We start from the raw sequence: 15,968 nt of genomic DNA on the forward strand, positions 1-15,968 counted from the left end.
GAGCGAGACCCCGTTTCAAAAAAGACAAAATTAAAAAGTATATATATATACATATACTGTGTGGGTACATATATACACACACAAACACAGAGAATTCTTAGACTTCATAAACATAGAATGAAAACAAAAATTGGAGTAACCAAAATGTAAACTTGAATTGCTAGAAGTTTAGAAATATATATGTGTATGTGTGTGTGTGTGTGTGTGTGTGTGTGTGTGTGTATATATAAATTATTATTTTTGAGACAGAGTCTCGCTCTGTAGCCCAGGCTAGAGTGCAGTAGCATGATTTCAGCTCACTGCAACCTCCACCTTCCGAGTTCAAGTGATTCTCCTGCCTCAGCCTCCCAAGTAGCTGGGACTAGAGGCACGTGCCACCATGCCCAGATAATTTTTTTGTATTTTTAGTAGAGATGGGGTTTCACCATGTTGGCCAGGATGGTCTCGATCTCTTGACCTTGTGATCTGCCCACCTCGGCCTCCCAAAGTGCTGGGATTACAGGCATGAGCCACCATGCCCGGCCCTAGAAATATATTTTTAAATAGACCTTATCAAAGTTCATTTGTTACTATGAAACCATCAGACATAAAATTCACTAAGCTCATTTCATTTAGGTTAACACAAGCTACAATAAGATAAACGTGGTAAAAACACATGAAACGGCACCATTACCTGGTTATTAAAGCTGACACAGAGCTTGGAAAACCTAATGGGATGTGGACAATCAGCCTTCAGATAAATATCAAACTCAACGGGAACATCAACATGAAAACTTGGGGAATGAAACTTGGCTTTGCATTGTACTAGAAATAAAACACAAGGGCTGCGTTATGCACAACCAGATACCCATGACCCACAACATCCTGTCAACCAAATTCATTCTTCAGAAAGATACATCTGCACTGACCATTCTTACTGACTTCTGCACTTAAGGCATTTCAAGTTGACAAATGAGCTCTTTTTATTATAAAAATAAAATTTAGGCTGAGCGCAGTGGCTCACGCCTGTAATCCCAGCACTTTGGGAGGCCAAGGCAGGCGATCTCTTGAGGTCAGGAGTTTGAGAGCAGCCTGGCCAACATGGTGAAACCTTGTCTCTACTAAAAATACAAAAATTAGCCGGGCGTGGTAGTGTACACCTATAATCCCAACTACTAGGGAGGCTGAGGCAGGTGAATCACTTGAACCTAGGAGGTGGAGGTTGTGGTAAACCAAGGTCACACCACTGCCCTCCAGCCTGGGCGACAGAGCAAGACTCTATCTCAAAAAGAATAATAAATAGGACAGGTGTGGTGGCTCATGCCTGTAATCCCAGCACTTTGGGAGGCTCAGGCGGGCAGATCACCCAAGGTCAGAAGTTCAAAACCAGCCTGGCCAACATGGTGAAACCCCACCTCTGCTAAAAATACAAAAATTATCTGGGCATGGTAGTGCACGCCTGTAAGTAATCCCAGCTAGTCAGGAGGCTGAGGCAGAAGAATCGCTTGAACCTGGGAGGCAGAGGTTGCAGTGAGCTGACATCACGTCACTACACTCCAGCCTGGGCAGCAGAGTGAGACCCTGTCTCAAAAAAGAAAAATAAAATAAATACATAAATAATATAAAATAAAATTTAAATAAATATAGCTTCAAAACCATCTTTAATTTTAAAAATACAGCTACTCTTGAAATGTAGATGACAAGATTTTAAACGAAAAAGAAAATAAATTTATTATTTCAAAATACCCACCTAGACAGTAAAGCACAACCTTTTAAATAAGTATCAAGTGTTTCCAATAACACCTGAACTACAAATGAGCAAAGTATATCTTAAAACATAAATTAAGTATTTAAGATCCTAACTATCTTTATAAGTCACTGAGGGGATACACACACAAAAATCAGTTTATCTATAACATGATTCTACTTTGAAAATTCTTTCTTGACTTTTATGTTTATTATTCCGCATCTATTCATTTTGTAGAGAAAGACAATTTCTCTGATATCATACTGTAGATGTTAGCTACCTACCAAATGGCACAAAGTCCTGTACTCCTATTGTGAAAATATTGCTGCCAGCCAGAGAAATCCGGTCTGCCCACAGCTTCTGAGCAGTTTTCACAGCAAAGATATCACAGTCGGGTTCTGGATCAGGACTTTCATTCTGCATCAACACAGAGTTAACATTCATTCAACTAGTTGAAAAAAAACCACGACTTGCATTAGTTGATATAGATATAGGTATACATATTCCTAATACCACACTCTATATAAACAATTCCAACCTACCATTAAAACATTTATGAGGTTCTTTTCTATCCGAGACTTTTGGTCATCTTTCAGAGTTGAAGCTAGTATGAAGAATGAAGGAAAAACATTGTAAGTACTTATAATTAAGTCTACTACCCCCATTTATTGTTTTAAAAACTTTATAAAATACTTCTTTAAGATGACTAAGCACAGTGATATGCACATAGTAAAAGTATACTAATTATCTGGAACCGAATTATTCTTTAAATTTTAAAAAGCTTAAAGGTACTAAATAATTTTATATATCAAGAATTTTACTCAAAAAACATCAGGTTACCTCTGCCAAGGAGTTCTAGGGAGTAAGTAATGTAATCCTTTAATTGGGCCATGAGGTAGGAGCACTTCAGAGCTGTAGTTAATATAGACGTGAGCAGAGTCCACCACCCTTCACTCCGATAATCACACATCACATAATCCAGCAACCTCAAAGAAGACAAAATGTAATACTGAACCGGCTTCACAAGAAAGGGTTTGAAGAGTTCATGGAGAAAAAAGTACTTTCCTCATTTTATGTAAGTTTAGAAAATCTTACTGAGATGGTTGAACAGCTATTCTCCTATTTAGCTAAACGTGAGATTTCTTAAAATGCTGAAAAAGTTTGTGCCATTAATGGCACTTGAAAACACATTACAAAATGGAGTTTAACAGCAATAGAAATAAACGTGAAAATACGAACTCCTTCTACACCGATTTCTATTTCAATTTCACTTCAGATAATCCAAATACTTGTAAAAGTAAATCGTGAACAAGACTCACTTCAAAGCTTTGGTATAATCCTTTGCGTAATAATATTCCTCTCCCATCTGAACCACTATAAAGGAAAGAAGATTTATGTATGTAATTTAAAGTCATTCAAAGTTGCATGCAATGGTGACGTTTGTGGATACATACTTAGGTGACTTTTCATTCGCGGGCACTTATACTTCTTGAACTGTGCGACAGCATTGCTCAGGAGAGTTATGATGACTTCCTAGTAGAAAAAGTAGAGTGCAAAACATTGCAATACAAATATATTTTTTTAACAGTGTAAAAAATAGTTTATATTGGACACAAAACTTACAGAGTGAGCAACATTTCTCTCCTTCAGCTGAATGGCAAGAACTCCCACTTTTTCTTTTTCAGGATCAGAAAGATCAAAACCTGTGTAAGATGAGACACAACCCATTCTAGATAGCTCATTTAATATAAATGTTCACATGAATATTGTATGTGTACACTCCTTGAAACCTTTATTTAATATAATCATTTCAGATTCTTCAACATTCTAGAATCTTAAAGATGCTAAGAGGCAGCTTTATTAACATGGAAACTTCTGTGTTCTGTTCTGATGGGAACATTATTGAGCTCCATGTTCTTCTACCTACTGGAATCAATGATCTGAAAAGCAATGTTACTATCATCCTCTATAGAGGATACACTCACTGGAGATTAAATCATTTCCTTTTTTTCTTTTTTTTGAGATGGGGTCTTGCTCTGTTGCCCAGGCTGGAGTGCAGTGGTACAATCACAGCTCATTGCAGCATCAACCTCTTAGGCTCAAGTGATCCTCCCATCTCAGCCTTCCAAGTAGCTGGGACTACAGGCACGTGCCACTATGTGTAGCTAATTTTTGTATTTTTTTGTAGAGATGGGGTCTCCCTATGTTGCCCATGCTGGTCTCAAACTCCTGGCCTCAAGCAATCCTCCTGCCTTGGCCTCCCAAAGCACTGGGATTACAGGCATGAGCCACTTCGCCTAGCCAGTAATTTAACAGTTCTAGTTCAATTGCTTGAATTAAAATTATGTATAAAGTATTAAAAAAATGCAGAGAAATTGTTGTTAAGGTAATACAAGTTAATGCTGTTTTAAAAAGTCAAATCAATTGTTAAAGTTAACTGGAATTAAAATATTGAAATAAGACAGCAGTGGCATGTGTCATTTAAAACAAAAGATGTTCAAATGTTGTACTTTTTTTTTTTGAGATGAGGTCTCACTATGTTGTCCAGTCTGGAGTGCAGTGGCTGTTCACAGGTGTGATCCTTCCGCCTCAGTCTCCCAAGTAGATGGGACTACAGGCATGTGCCACCACACCCAGATAAATGTTTTAATCATATCAACGACTTTAATTATAAAGTCACTCTAAGATGTAGTGATACACACAAAGCATTCTAAAAATGAAAACAGTGTTTAAAAAGCACACATTTTTACTTCAACATAATTTCTTATGCACGTGCAGCCAATGGAAAATCTATTATAGCTATTGCTGCCTTTTGAGGTTGAGAGGAAAGGATAGAGGGAAAAATTATTTACTTAGAATTCCTTGTCGCCATGATCTTTGTCCATAAAAGTCAAGAACGCCTGTTTGTGTTTCTAAGGGATCAGGATTGGGATACATTACAGAGGCCTGTAAATTAAAACACAAACCTAAATAATAGTTTATGGAACTCATTGCAAATCAACTCTTGCCCAATCTTGGATGGAACAAAAAACTTTTCATAAATACAACCACCAAACATACATTCAATTATCAAATTTGTGAATATTTTAACATAAATTTTAACAAAAATTAAGCTAAAAATGTTTCATTTAATATTTAGGTAGTCTTATAAAAATCAATCTGATTCTCACGAATATTTCACAGTAATTTCTTCACTTTTTTAAATCTTTGCTCTAATAAACCAGTAAAACTATATTACAAATTATGTTCTATATTTATTCCACATGCATACATGCTGTTTGTGTAAATGAAAACAATGTTACAAGGAGTTTTACAAAGAAGACACTATTTCCCCTCTTTATCACTTCTGTATTAAATGCTGTATTGTGGGGGAATATTTCTGGCACCAGAACTGACAGATTTACAGTGCTTTTTCTTCTTTTTAACTTTTCCCTCTGAAACCAAAATGTAACACATGAAAAATGTAGAAAACATCCAAAGGAAAAGGATGAAAATCTAAATTACTTATAAACCTACTACCAACTCCCACTATTAAGAAAGTATGTTATCATTCTTCCAGATTTCACAGGCAAAAATTTGTTAATGATTAATTTTCAACCTCCTTCTTTCATTTAAATATATTCTGTATATTTAACCCAGCATTAAATATTCTTCTAAAACATCATTTTTCATGGCTGCTTGCTAGTGCATATTTTAATGAATTCCCTACAGCTATTCATCTTATTTCTATTTTACAATTAATAAATCTGTGAGAACAACTGTATAAATAAATTTTGGTACTTATCTCAGAATTTATTAGCTGCCTTAGTATCTCCAAAAATTAAATTCTAGGTCAAAAGATATGCATAGTTTTAAAGCTTCTCAAATTATTATTTGATGGAAATATTATTTTACATTTTAACCAACGATATTTATTAATGTCCAGTTCCTTACATTCTTGTAAAATCTAGTGTTAATCACTTTTTAAAATACTGTGTTCAAATTAGAATATGCCAAACTTTTGAAATATAATACATACAACAAAATTATAAATCATACAAATAACATGGTAAAAACAGTTAACTCATCATTTCAGAGAAAAAAATCATTAAGTATTAATATGCAATCCATTTGTTTTTGGAACAGTTTTTTTTTTTTTTTTTTTTTGAGACGGAGTCTTGCTCTGTCGCCCAGGCTGGAATGCAGTGGCCGGATCTCAGCTCACTGCAAGCTCCGCCTCCCGGGTTCACGCCATTCTCCTGCCTCAGCCTCCTGAGTAGCTGGGACTACAGGCGCCCGCCACCTCGCCCAGCTAGTTTTTTGTATTTTTTAGTAGAGACGGGGTTTCACTGTGTTAGCCAGGATGGTCTCGATCTCCTGACCTCGTGATCCGCCCGTCTCGGCCTCCCAAAGTGCTGGGATTACAGGCTTGAGCCACCGCGCCCGGCCAGAACAGTTTTAAAGATAGTACTACTGATAATATTTACTCATCTTCAGACAACTGTAGGTTTTAAGTGAAAATAAACTGATGTAACTCTATAAATAAAAATGTATTAAATATGTATACCACGTTCTTATTTTAAAGGTGTTTACAGGAAAACTGGTATCTAAACGTAATTATCCAAGAAAAAGGCAAAATGAAATATCAAGTTTAAGAAACTATGCAATTAACACTATTCCTCAGACTCTTAGTCTCCATGCAGGAGGCCGGGCGCGGTGGCTCACGCCTGTAATTCCAGCACTTTGGAAGGCCAAGGCGGGCGGATCACCAGAGGTCAGGAGTTCGAAACCAGCCTGGCCACCATGGCGAAATCCCATCTCTACTAAAAGTACAAAAATTAGCCCGGCGTGGCGGCGGGCACCTGTAATCCCAGCTACTCAGGAGGCTGTGGCAGGAGCATCACTTGAACCCGAGAGGTGGAGGCTGCAGTGAGCCGAGATTGCGCCACTGCACTCCAGCCTGGGCAACAAGAGCGAGACTCCGTCTCCAAAAAAGAGTCTCCATACAGGAAACCCCAGGAAGAGAAAGAAGTCAAAAGTTATCCCCTCCAGTGGGTCAAAACATATTTCCAAACTCTTACAGCAGTGATCGTAGAAACAAAACAATGGATTTATAGTGTAACAAGGATGAAAATGCGGCTTTTACTTTAAAGTAATTTTCTCTTGTCTAAATAGTCACTAACTTACTGCCAAAAATAAATTAGTTCTTCAAAGAAAAATGTCTGCTCAATTCACAGGTGAAAATAGAGTACTCGGGCTAAAACCAAAAATCAATGTAATTCCTAAAACTATAAAAAATAAAAACTCATTAAATTTAAAGACTTGGAAAAAATTATCGACACCAATCAGTTCTAGCTTCTTTCAAAAGAAGAATAACTTTTCTACGTGCTAGATAATATGGAGTCAGTAACTTACTTCGTGGTTACAGAGGCTTTTTGCAAGCTGTTTCCGCTCCTGGGCATAGTATGCTGCCTGCTGGTAATAGAAACCAGGATTCTGAGTTTGAATAGCTGTTAACCCTAACTTAATCGCTTCATCAAATAAATCTCCAAAGGCCTGGAATCTTAAAGAAAAAAAAAAAATCAAGAAATAAAAAGGAATGAAAAGAAAAAGAAGCTTATTTCTGGTAATTCATCCTGGGAATCTTAACCTCAGCAGATCGTATTAAAATGGTGCTAGTGATGAACAGTTAATATTTGTTGTAATTTCTGTGTAAATATTAATACACACTAACTGTAGGTTACAGATAGGTTCTATATTTAAGTCATCTCTTCTAACAAGTCTTCATAAATATACCATCAAACTAGATCTCAATATAGTTCCTACCACTCAAATAAATACACCCAAGTTCCTGGGAACAATTTCATTTTAGCAATTTTTAAACTTCATTCTCAAAAAGTAAGCTCCAGGACAGCAGGAATTTTGTTTACTGCTATATCCTCAGGACCTAGACACATGGTAGAGACTCAATAAATATATGTTGAATGAAGAAGATGGTACCATGAACTAAATAATTGCCATTAAGGAACTGTATACAAACAGTATCAATCTACAGTATTACCAGAAACATACAAACATACTTATGCTACATCATCAAAAACCTACTTAGTGACCAAAAACCTGGTTCAGTTTTAGAACCAGAGTCCATGCTATTTCTCCAAGTACTATATATTATTTTTAAAAATATTCTAAAAGTACAATGTAAAACATACTGTTTAGACATCCATGCAGCATGCTCAAAAGACAACTCTGCACTTCCAATCTTTTTCTTACACAAGTCGATGTGTTTCCGGAACTGAGCAATTGCATCTAATGGGGTGTTGTGTTGAAAACACAGCCTACAGATCTGCAAAATGTAAAATTGATCCCAAAATAAAGGGAAAGAAAGAAAGTCAAAAGGCATATTCATTTAAAAACTATTTTGAGAATCACATTAAAAAAAGACTATGAAATTTCCTTCTCTGAAGCTCTTTGCAATACAATTGATTTTCCTCATCAGAATGGTTATGCTGAAACCAAAGGTTATATATGCCTTTTAGAAATGAAATAAAATAACTCAGTGTTTGTACATAATTTATTCTAAACTTTAGAAAAGCTTTTAAAAAATGTGGAATAGAATTTTAAATTATCCCCAATGAAGAACATAAAGATGGACTAAAATAAACGATGTCCAACACGTAACAGAGAAGACTGATCAATTTTCAGTTTTAGATTTGCCATAAAGCTAAAGATTTTCTGTAGCATAATTAAAGCAAAGTTACCTCTATATCAAACAAGTATTACAGAAATTCTTGAAAATTTTGTGTCTGGTATGCTATTTCAAAATAGTACTAATATTTACGTACTTGGGGTAAAAGGAAAAAAGGAAGAAACAAAGCCTAAATGTATTTCCATATGCTTGTTACAATTTTCACTTTTATTTTTTAAGTACAAAGGAACATATTAGAAGTCAGTGTCTCATCCATTCCTGCCCCTCAGCCATCTAATTTCCCTTTCTAGAGGCAGTTTCTGCCATATGCTTCCTGATATATTCTAAACACAGATAAGTATGTGTGTGCCTTTCTATAAAACTATTGTTTTTATACAAATAACAACATCACACTAAATACGCTAATCTGTGACTTTATTCATCTGGCAATATATTTTGGGTATCATTCCATATCACTACATAGAGTTGCCTTATTCTCAATAGCTTTTAATATTCCTTTGTTTACAGTTATAATTTACATAACCAATCACTTATAATTGGGTTGTTTCTAATCTTTTCCTATTAGAAAAAAAACAGTGAATTAAAGCATCTATTTGGCCATACATCACCAACACAGTGTCAGGCATCTTTAATATAAATGTGAAAAAACTAAAATCAAACCAAATAGCTGTTGCTTGACTTCTGAGGGCATCTATTCCTGTGATGCACAATCTCAAAATAAAATGCTCAAACAGTAGGTATAAAAGTTTCCTCTGGCCGGGCACGGTGGCTCACACCTGTAATCCCAGCACTCTGGGAGGCCAAGACGGGTAGATCACGAGGTCAAGAGATCGAAACCATCCTGGCCAACATGGTGAATCCTCATCTCTACTAAAAAGGCAAAAAGTAGCTGGGTGTGGCGGCGCATGCCTGTAGTCCCAGCTACTCGGAAAGCTGAGGCAGAAGAATCGCTTAAACCCGGGAGGCAGAGGTTCCAGTGAGCCGAAATCCCACCACTGCACTCCAGCCTGACAACAGAGCGAAACTCCGTCTCAAAAAAAAAAAAAAAAAAGTTTCCTCTAAGGTGAATAGATACACCTTTTCTGTGCCATTAAACCAAGAAGGAGTCACATAGTTCTAATAATTTTATCTTTTAAAACTCAGTAATACAGGCAGCTTTCTTCTCAACTCCTCCTTGCTCCCACTGAAAAACAAATAAACAAAAACTAAAAAACCTTCCAAACTTTAGAAACCTCTAGAATTTATCAATTCAAAACACAACTACTGTAAATAGGCTACTAAGAATCAAGGCCCTTCTGAGAAAAAGGATATAAAAGGAGAGATCATAATTAATCAAATACTAACTTTTCAGAGCAAGAAACTGATTTTGATATTCAAATTTTAAAAAGATCATTGAATATTTAAACACAAATTCCCTGTATTTGGAAGCAGAACTATTACCTTGTAGTTTATAAATCCTGCCATAGTCTTAATTTCCAGAATATTAGTTTCATGGGCTCTCAATTCGTGTACAAGATTATAGGCGGTCCTATAATTCCTAAATGGGGAGGGTGGTTAATAATGATATAAATTAGTTTAATAAACAATTTCTACAACCAAATCACTAGAAATAACAGAATAGTTACTCAACATTTCTTAGTGCTCAAGAGCTCAATAATGTCAATCTCTGATTTCCTGATAAATGAGCTATTAACAAATGTATGTGAGAGGAATCAATGATTTCATAAAGAATAGAACCACGACATGTGCATTGTTATTTTCATCATCAACATTGGTCAATAACAAACAGGTAACTTAAAAAAGGAAACTGGACAACTGTCCAGAAAAATGAGCATTCTGCTAAAAAACATAAGTATTTTAAAGTACCATTACAGGCTCTCAAACAAATAGAAATTGTATTAGCAAAGGTGATATCAAGACAGCACAGGTCAGCCGGGCACGGTGGCTCACACCGGTAATCCCAGCACTTTGGGATGCTGACGTGGGCGGATCACTCGAGGTCAGGAGTTTGTGATCAGCCTGGCTAACGTGGTGAAACCCCGTCTCCACTAAAAACACAAAAATTAGCCAGGTGTGGTAGCATATGCTTGTAATCCCAGCTACTCAGGAAGTTGAGGCAGGAGAATCCCTTGAACCCAGGACGGAGAGGTTGCAGTGAGCTGAGATTGTGCCACTGCACTCCAGCCTGGGTGACAGAGCGAGACTTCATCTCAAAAAAAAAAAAAAAAAAAAAGACAGTACAGGTTAACAGCTTTTTAACCCCAAGTACCTCTACAGGTTAAGTGAATATTACTGGCCTCAGGGAAAGTCTACAGAGGAGGGAAAAATGTCCTCAGGGCAGCTCATACGGAGGAGAAGGATAGTGAGAAAGGAGCGCCTGGTAGGAACAGGGCCTACCTTGCACATGGAAGGTAATGAGAAAATCTCAAAACAGGCTTTTCATAGAAAAAGTCTGTTCATAGCTTCTCCAGGTAAAAGTATTTCTTTCCAGAATTACTTTTGAACAGAACTGAAATTGGAGAATTTAAACTAATACCATCCATAAAAATGAACCACAGGCCAGGCGCAGTGGCTCACACCTGTAAATCCAGCATTTTGGGAGGCCAAGACGGACGGATCATCTGAGGTCGGGGGTTCAAGACCAGCATGGCCAACATGGTGAAACCCTGTCTCTACTAAAAATATAAAAATTAGCTGGGTGTGGTGGCAGGTGCTGATAGTCCCAGCTACTCGGGAGGACGGGACAGAAGAATCACTTGTATCCGGTAGGCAGAGGTTGCAGTGAGCCGAGATCGTGCCACTGCACTCCAGCCTGGGCAGCAAGAGCAAAACTCTGTCTCAAAACAATACAAATAAACTACATTAAAGCCAGTTATATGAAGTTGTTGAGATTCAGGAAACACAACTTGGTGCTCTGGTCCTTAAACCTCTCAAAACAACAAAGATAAGATATTTCTGCAATATTCCTGTGAATACTAAAATTATTTTTATTTATTTCTATTTTTCTTTCCCCTCCTCAATTCTGGGATAAATAGCTGTTTTTTAATACCTTTGTCTTCAAAAACGGAGTTAAAGCTACAAAGAGGTCAAGTTTCATTAAATTCTCCTTGGTAAAAAGCAAAGGACTAAAATGTTTAACCACTGCCAACACATCTGCAACTAATCTTCAAAGCTCTAAGCAGAGACTTCAAATGGAAAATGATGCAACTGATATTAAAATTTTTTAAATTAAAAAATACTTGAATTCAATAAATGTACTAGTAATACAAACCTATAAAAATCAACAGTCTGATGCTCACTTCAGCAGCACATATACTAAAATTGGAGCAATACAGAGAAGATTAGCATGGCTCCTGCACAAGGGTGACATGCAAATTCGTGAAGAGGTACATATAAAAATTTATTTTGGAAAAAAAAGTCAAGTCTGATTTAGATAATGTTTAAATCAGTGTCTTTCAAGAATTTTACTGAATATACACATAAAAAATAGTCAAGAAGATGGGGGAAATTTTAATATTACATTTCTGTGGCTCACAAAATTTAATTAATCAAACCAGAAAGCTTTATGACACAATGAAATTTACTTCCAGTAATAAAAATGAAAATTTTTTAAAATCCTAAAATATTATATTCCATTCATCTCTAGACTAATTCCTAAATCTAAGCAATATGAACACTTTAAAATTAATTATAGTTTGGTTGAGATTCAGAAATTGCCATTTCATGTTATTGTTAATATAAAAATAGGAAACATTTAGTTTGAAAGCTTAACAACTTACTTCAGCGCATTTTGTGTATCTTGTTTCAACTCACTGAAGAAAGCTATTTTGAACTGATGCCTAACAAATAAAAGCTAAAAAGAGACAAAAAAAATCACTATTAAACATATTCTATTTAAAATGTGAAAATTATAATAATGTTTATTACGAGGAAACATAAAAGAATGAAGAAAAATATTCAAAATTGAAATCCAAGAATTATTCCCACAAGTAAGGGTACAGTTAAGAAGGCTATAAAAATCTACCTTTAAGAACTTTAAGAGCAAAGAGTCTAATTTAAAAACAAATTAATTTTTAAAAGCTTTAAAAAAATCTTTAGAAATGCTGAAAGCATTGAAAACATTAAAGTATTAACAACATGTAATAATCACCTCAAAAATAGTAATAATCCACTCTAGAATGCTTCTATTATTGCAAAAAATCACGTACCTGGTGTGTTGTTTTATTCAAAAATTCTTTATGAGATTTCACTCTTCTGATCTCAGTGTAGTAATAAGTCTGTGCATGTTCATAAAAGGCATTTTCCAATCTGTTAAAAAAAACCAAACCAGCATTTAAATATTACAGTTATTTTAAACCAAACTTTTCAAGAATCATATTTGTGAGACCTGAAAGTAAAACGGTGACAGAAATATCTATTTTACATTATGAATAAGACAAAGTGAAGCAAAAGATAACCTGAATTTTCAGATTAAAAAGTCTAAAAACAAGACCATCCAAAAGCCATTTAAAATTATTTATAATATAGGATACAACAAATAAAAATACCTTTTTCTGACTCATAAACACTTGATAATCTCTTTTTTTTTGAGACAGGGTCTGGCTCTGTCACCCAGGCTGGAGTGCAGTGACACAATCTTGGTTCACTGCAACTTCCACTTCCCTGGTTCAAGCGATTCTTGTGTCTCAGCCTCCCGGGTAGCTGGGACCACAGGCATGTGCCACAACGCCTAGTTAATTTTTGTATTTTTAGTTGAGGTGAGTTTTATCATGTTGGCCAGCCAGGCTGGTCTCGATCTCCTGACCTCAAGTGATCCACCCACCTTGCCCTCCCAAAGTGCTGGGATTAGGATCACAGGTGTGAGCCACCGCTCCCGGCCTAAAATTTGGTCGGAATCTCTAAAAGGACATTTGCCCTACTATTTTATTTTTTATAAAAAGTCTGAAAAAAAGTTATTACTCAATTAGATCTCACATTTTTTGTGATTTTAGTATTTAGAATTTAAAGGAATAAGAAAACTAATGGGCAAAGAACCAAAAATGAGAACTGGCAAATAAGGTGAAAACATTTGTGTGATTTAAGTCGTCCATCATTCTATCACCTACACAGGAACAAGAAAATCTGACCAGAGATGGATACACAACTCAAGTTTTCTTTGGTGAAAAGAAGTCATTAGGAGTTATCTGCCTAGGGCATGAAAGAAAGCAGAACTCATAGCCAGATAAAAGATGAACTTAAATATCAGATATTGTATTTTAAATTTGATTTTCTAGGTTACAATTTTATTTATTTATTTATTTAGAGACAGGGTCCCGCTCTGTTGCCTAGGCTGGAGTGCAGTGGTGGGATCAAGTCTCACTGCAGCCTCAGCCTCCTGGGCTCAAGTGATCCACCCACCTCAGCCTCCAGAGTAGCTGGAACTACAGGCAGACATGACCACACACAGCTAATTTTTACATTTTTTGTAGAGACAAGGTTTTGCCACGTTGCCCAGGCTGGTCTCAAATTCCTGGACTCAAGCAATCCAACTGCCTCAACCTCCCAACGTGTTGGGATGACAGGCACGAGCCCCTACCATGTCCGGCCTTCTTTTTTCTATTTTCAAAACTGTAGTTTTAAAAATGTTAAAATATGACAAAATTAGAATCAACCGTGAACCAAATAACGTGTGAAGGAATAGTATTAACCTAAGCTGTCCTTTAAATTTTGCAAATAGGGGCCGGGCGCAGTGGCTCACGCCTGTAACCCCAGCACTTTGGGAGGCCGAGGCAGGCAGATCACGAGGTCAGGAGATCGAGACCAGCCTGGCTAACATGGTGATATCCCATCTCTACTAAAAATACAAAAAATTAATCAGGTGTGGTGGCGGGCGCCTGTAGTCCCAGCTACTCGGGAGGCTGAGGCAGGAGACTGGCATGAACCCAGGAGGTGGAGTTTGCAATTAACGGAGATGACGCCACTGTACTACGGACTGGGCATAGAGCGAGACTCCGTCTCAAAAAAAAAAAAAAAATTGCAAACAGCAACAAGGCACTGACTAGAATGTCTAATGTTATGGTAACCAGAAATATGTCTACAGGCTATTCTGAATGATTAAAAAAACAAAAACAAAAACAAAAAATCCTTCTCAAATAGAGAATCAGTATTATTAATCTAGATTGTCTCAGTAAATACCAAAGATAAGTGTGGTTTTAGTTTTCAAGCTGAATGTGCACTTAAGAGATAAAATACCCGTTAAACAGTCAATACAGAAGACTGAGAGTAAGCAGGCCTGGTAAGTGCTATTATTTCCTCTAAACTGAGGGACACAGAGTCAAATCTTCCCCTCACGTTAACCGTGACAGGCTACAGAGACATCACGGGATACAGAGCGTAAGTGTTGTAAGGCTTCCACTTTTTAATTCATACACTTCTTCATTATTTGAGGTTCATTTGGAGAAAACCTTATAACCTTATAATTCACAAACATAAACAAAGAAATGACAAATCTAGTCAAGACATAAGGGGGTTGGTGAAAAGACTAATTTTTTTACCAGATACTCAAACATTAGGCTGTTAAGGCAACACCAAACAATTAAGAATGGTCTTTTAAGGAAAGAGAACTTGAGTGTTCTTTGTTCTACAATAAAAAAAATCCAACTGATTCACTCTTCCCGTTTAGTGATTTAAACCAGCTGAACTTCAAATGTCCATGCTTTTTTATGACATTCCTCTGTCCGAAATAAACACTACTTCCTCCCACTAATCCACACCTTCAAGCAAGTTGCAGACCTTCCTCTTCCTTAAACCTTCCCAGATCGCATCTATTCATTTCTTCTCTGAAATCCTGTAAAACTTACAAACTATATTACAGAATTTACACTTGCAGTGCTCTGTGGGATTTAACAAGGATGCTTTCGGTCTCCACATTTAAATCAGCTTCTTTATGAAGGTAGGAACCTGCTCAACTTGTTTTGAGCTAGACAAGATGCACACGTACATACCTATATACAAATACGCACACAGTTATCTATATTTTATTGTTTGACCTGTCCTGAAATAGAATTTATCCTACCAGATAATTAAGGTTAAACTTTTAATTACAAACTGCTCCCTATTCTAACTTATTAGAAAACACGTATATTTACTCTTAGCAATAATAATATAAAAATCACCTGGAGTCCATTTTCTGCTACCACTGCACTAACATATCAAGTAAGCACATTTTTCAGAGCATACAAACATATATTTTAGCCACTGCAACTAACTTTGAAAAACTAGCACTGATTCCAGGAAAGAGAGGAGCTACCAGTTTTCAGGTAAAGGACACTCTAGGACATTGTAGCTTCTAAGTTATAGATGCAGATTTATGTCTAAAAGGGGTGTTCTTGAATTTTGTAAAGTACCTAAGAGGCAAAAACATTCACACAACTTTGGAGGACAAAAGGAGGAACTACTGTGTACTTAAAAGGAAGTTATATTGAAGGTAGATCCTGTGCTAAAGACTGCAAATAAAAGGCACAAGAGCAGAAGCAGGAGCAGCAGTTGGGGCTGGGAGGGATGAGGGGTGGGGTC

The 15,968-nt window shown here is 36.4% G+C and overlaps 1 protein-coding gene and 1 non-coding gene across 2 annotated transcripts in view; one reads left to right on the plus strand and one right to left on the minus strand.

Moving 5' to 3' along the window:
* The window catches only part of TRAPPC11 (trafficking protein particle complex 11), a 55,132-nt gene that overhangs the window by 26,683 nt on the left and 12,481 nt on the right, over positions 1–15,968 (minus strand). Inside the window, exons 6-18 of the mRNA XM_010377919.2 lie at positions 12,623–12,722; positions 12,194–12,267; positions 9,855–9,951; positions 7,918–8,051; positions 7,121–7,268; positions 4,579–4,672; positions 3,350–3,429; positions 3,181–3,259; positions 3,046–3,100; positions 2,567–2,712; positions 2,269–2,330; positions 2,011–2,143; positions 674–804 (exon numbers count right to left, since the gene is read on the minus strand). Coding sequence (XP_010376221.1) covers positions 674–804; positions 2,011–2,143; positions 2,269–2,330; positions 2,567–2,712; positions 3,046–3,100; positions 3,181–3,259; positions 3,350–3,429; positions 4,579–4,672; positions 7,121–7,268; positions 7,918–8,051; positions 9,855–9,951; positions 12,194–12,267; positions 12,623–12,722 — 1,333 coding nt within the window. The remainder of the gene's footprint in view (positions 1–673; positions 805–2,010; positions 2,144–2,268; positions 2,331–2,566; positions 2,713–3,045; positions 3,101–3,180; positions 3,260–3,349; positions 3,430–4,578; positions 4,673–7,120; positions 7,269–7,917; positions 8,052–9,854; positions 9,952–12,193; positions 12,268–12,622; positions 12,723–15,968) is intronic.
* On the plus strand, positions 11,706–11,812 carry LOC115895827. Its single transcript, XR_004055932.1, has one exon. It is a non-coding gene; the product is annotated as a U6 spliceosomal RNA (small nuclear RNA).

Source organism: Rhinopithecus roxellana, chromosome 2 (genome assembly GCF_007565055.1).
Source record: "Rhinopithecus roxellana isolate Shanxi Qingling chromosome 2, ASM756505v1, whole genome shotgun sequence".
In the NCBI taxonomy this organism is placed as follows: Eukaryota; Metazoa; Chordata; class Mammalia; order Primates; family Cercopithecidae; genus Rhinopithecus; species Rhinopithecus roxellana.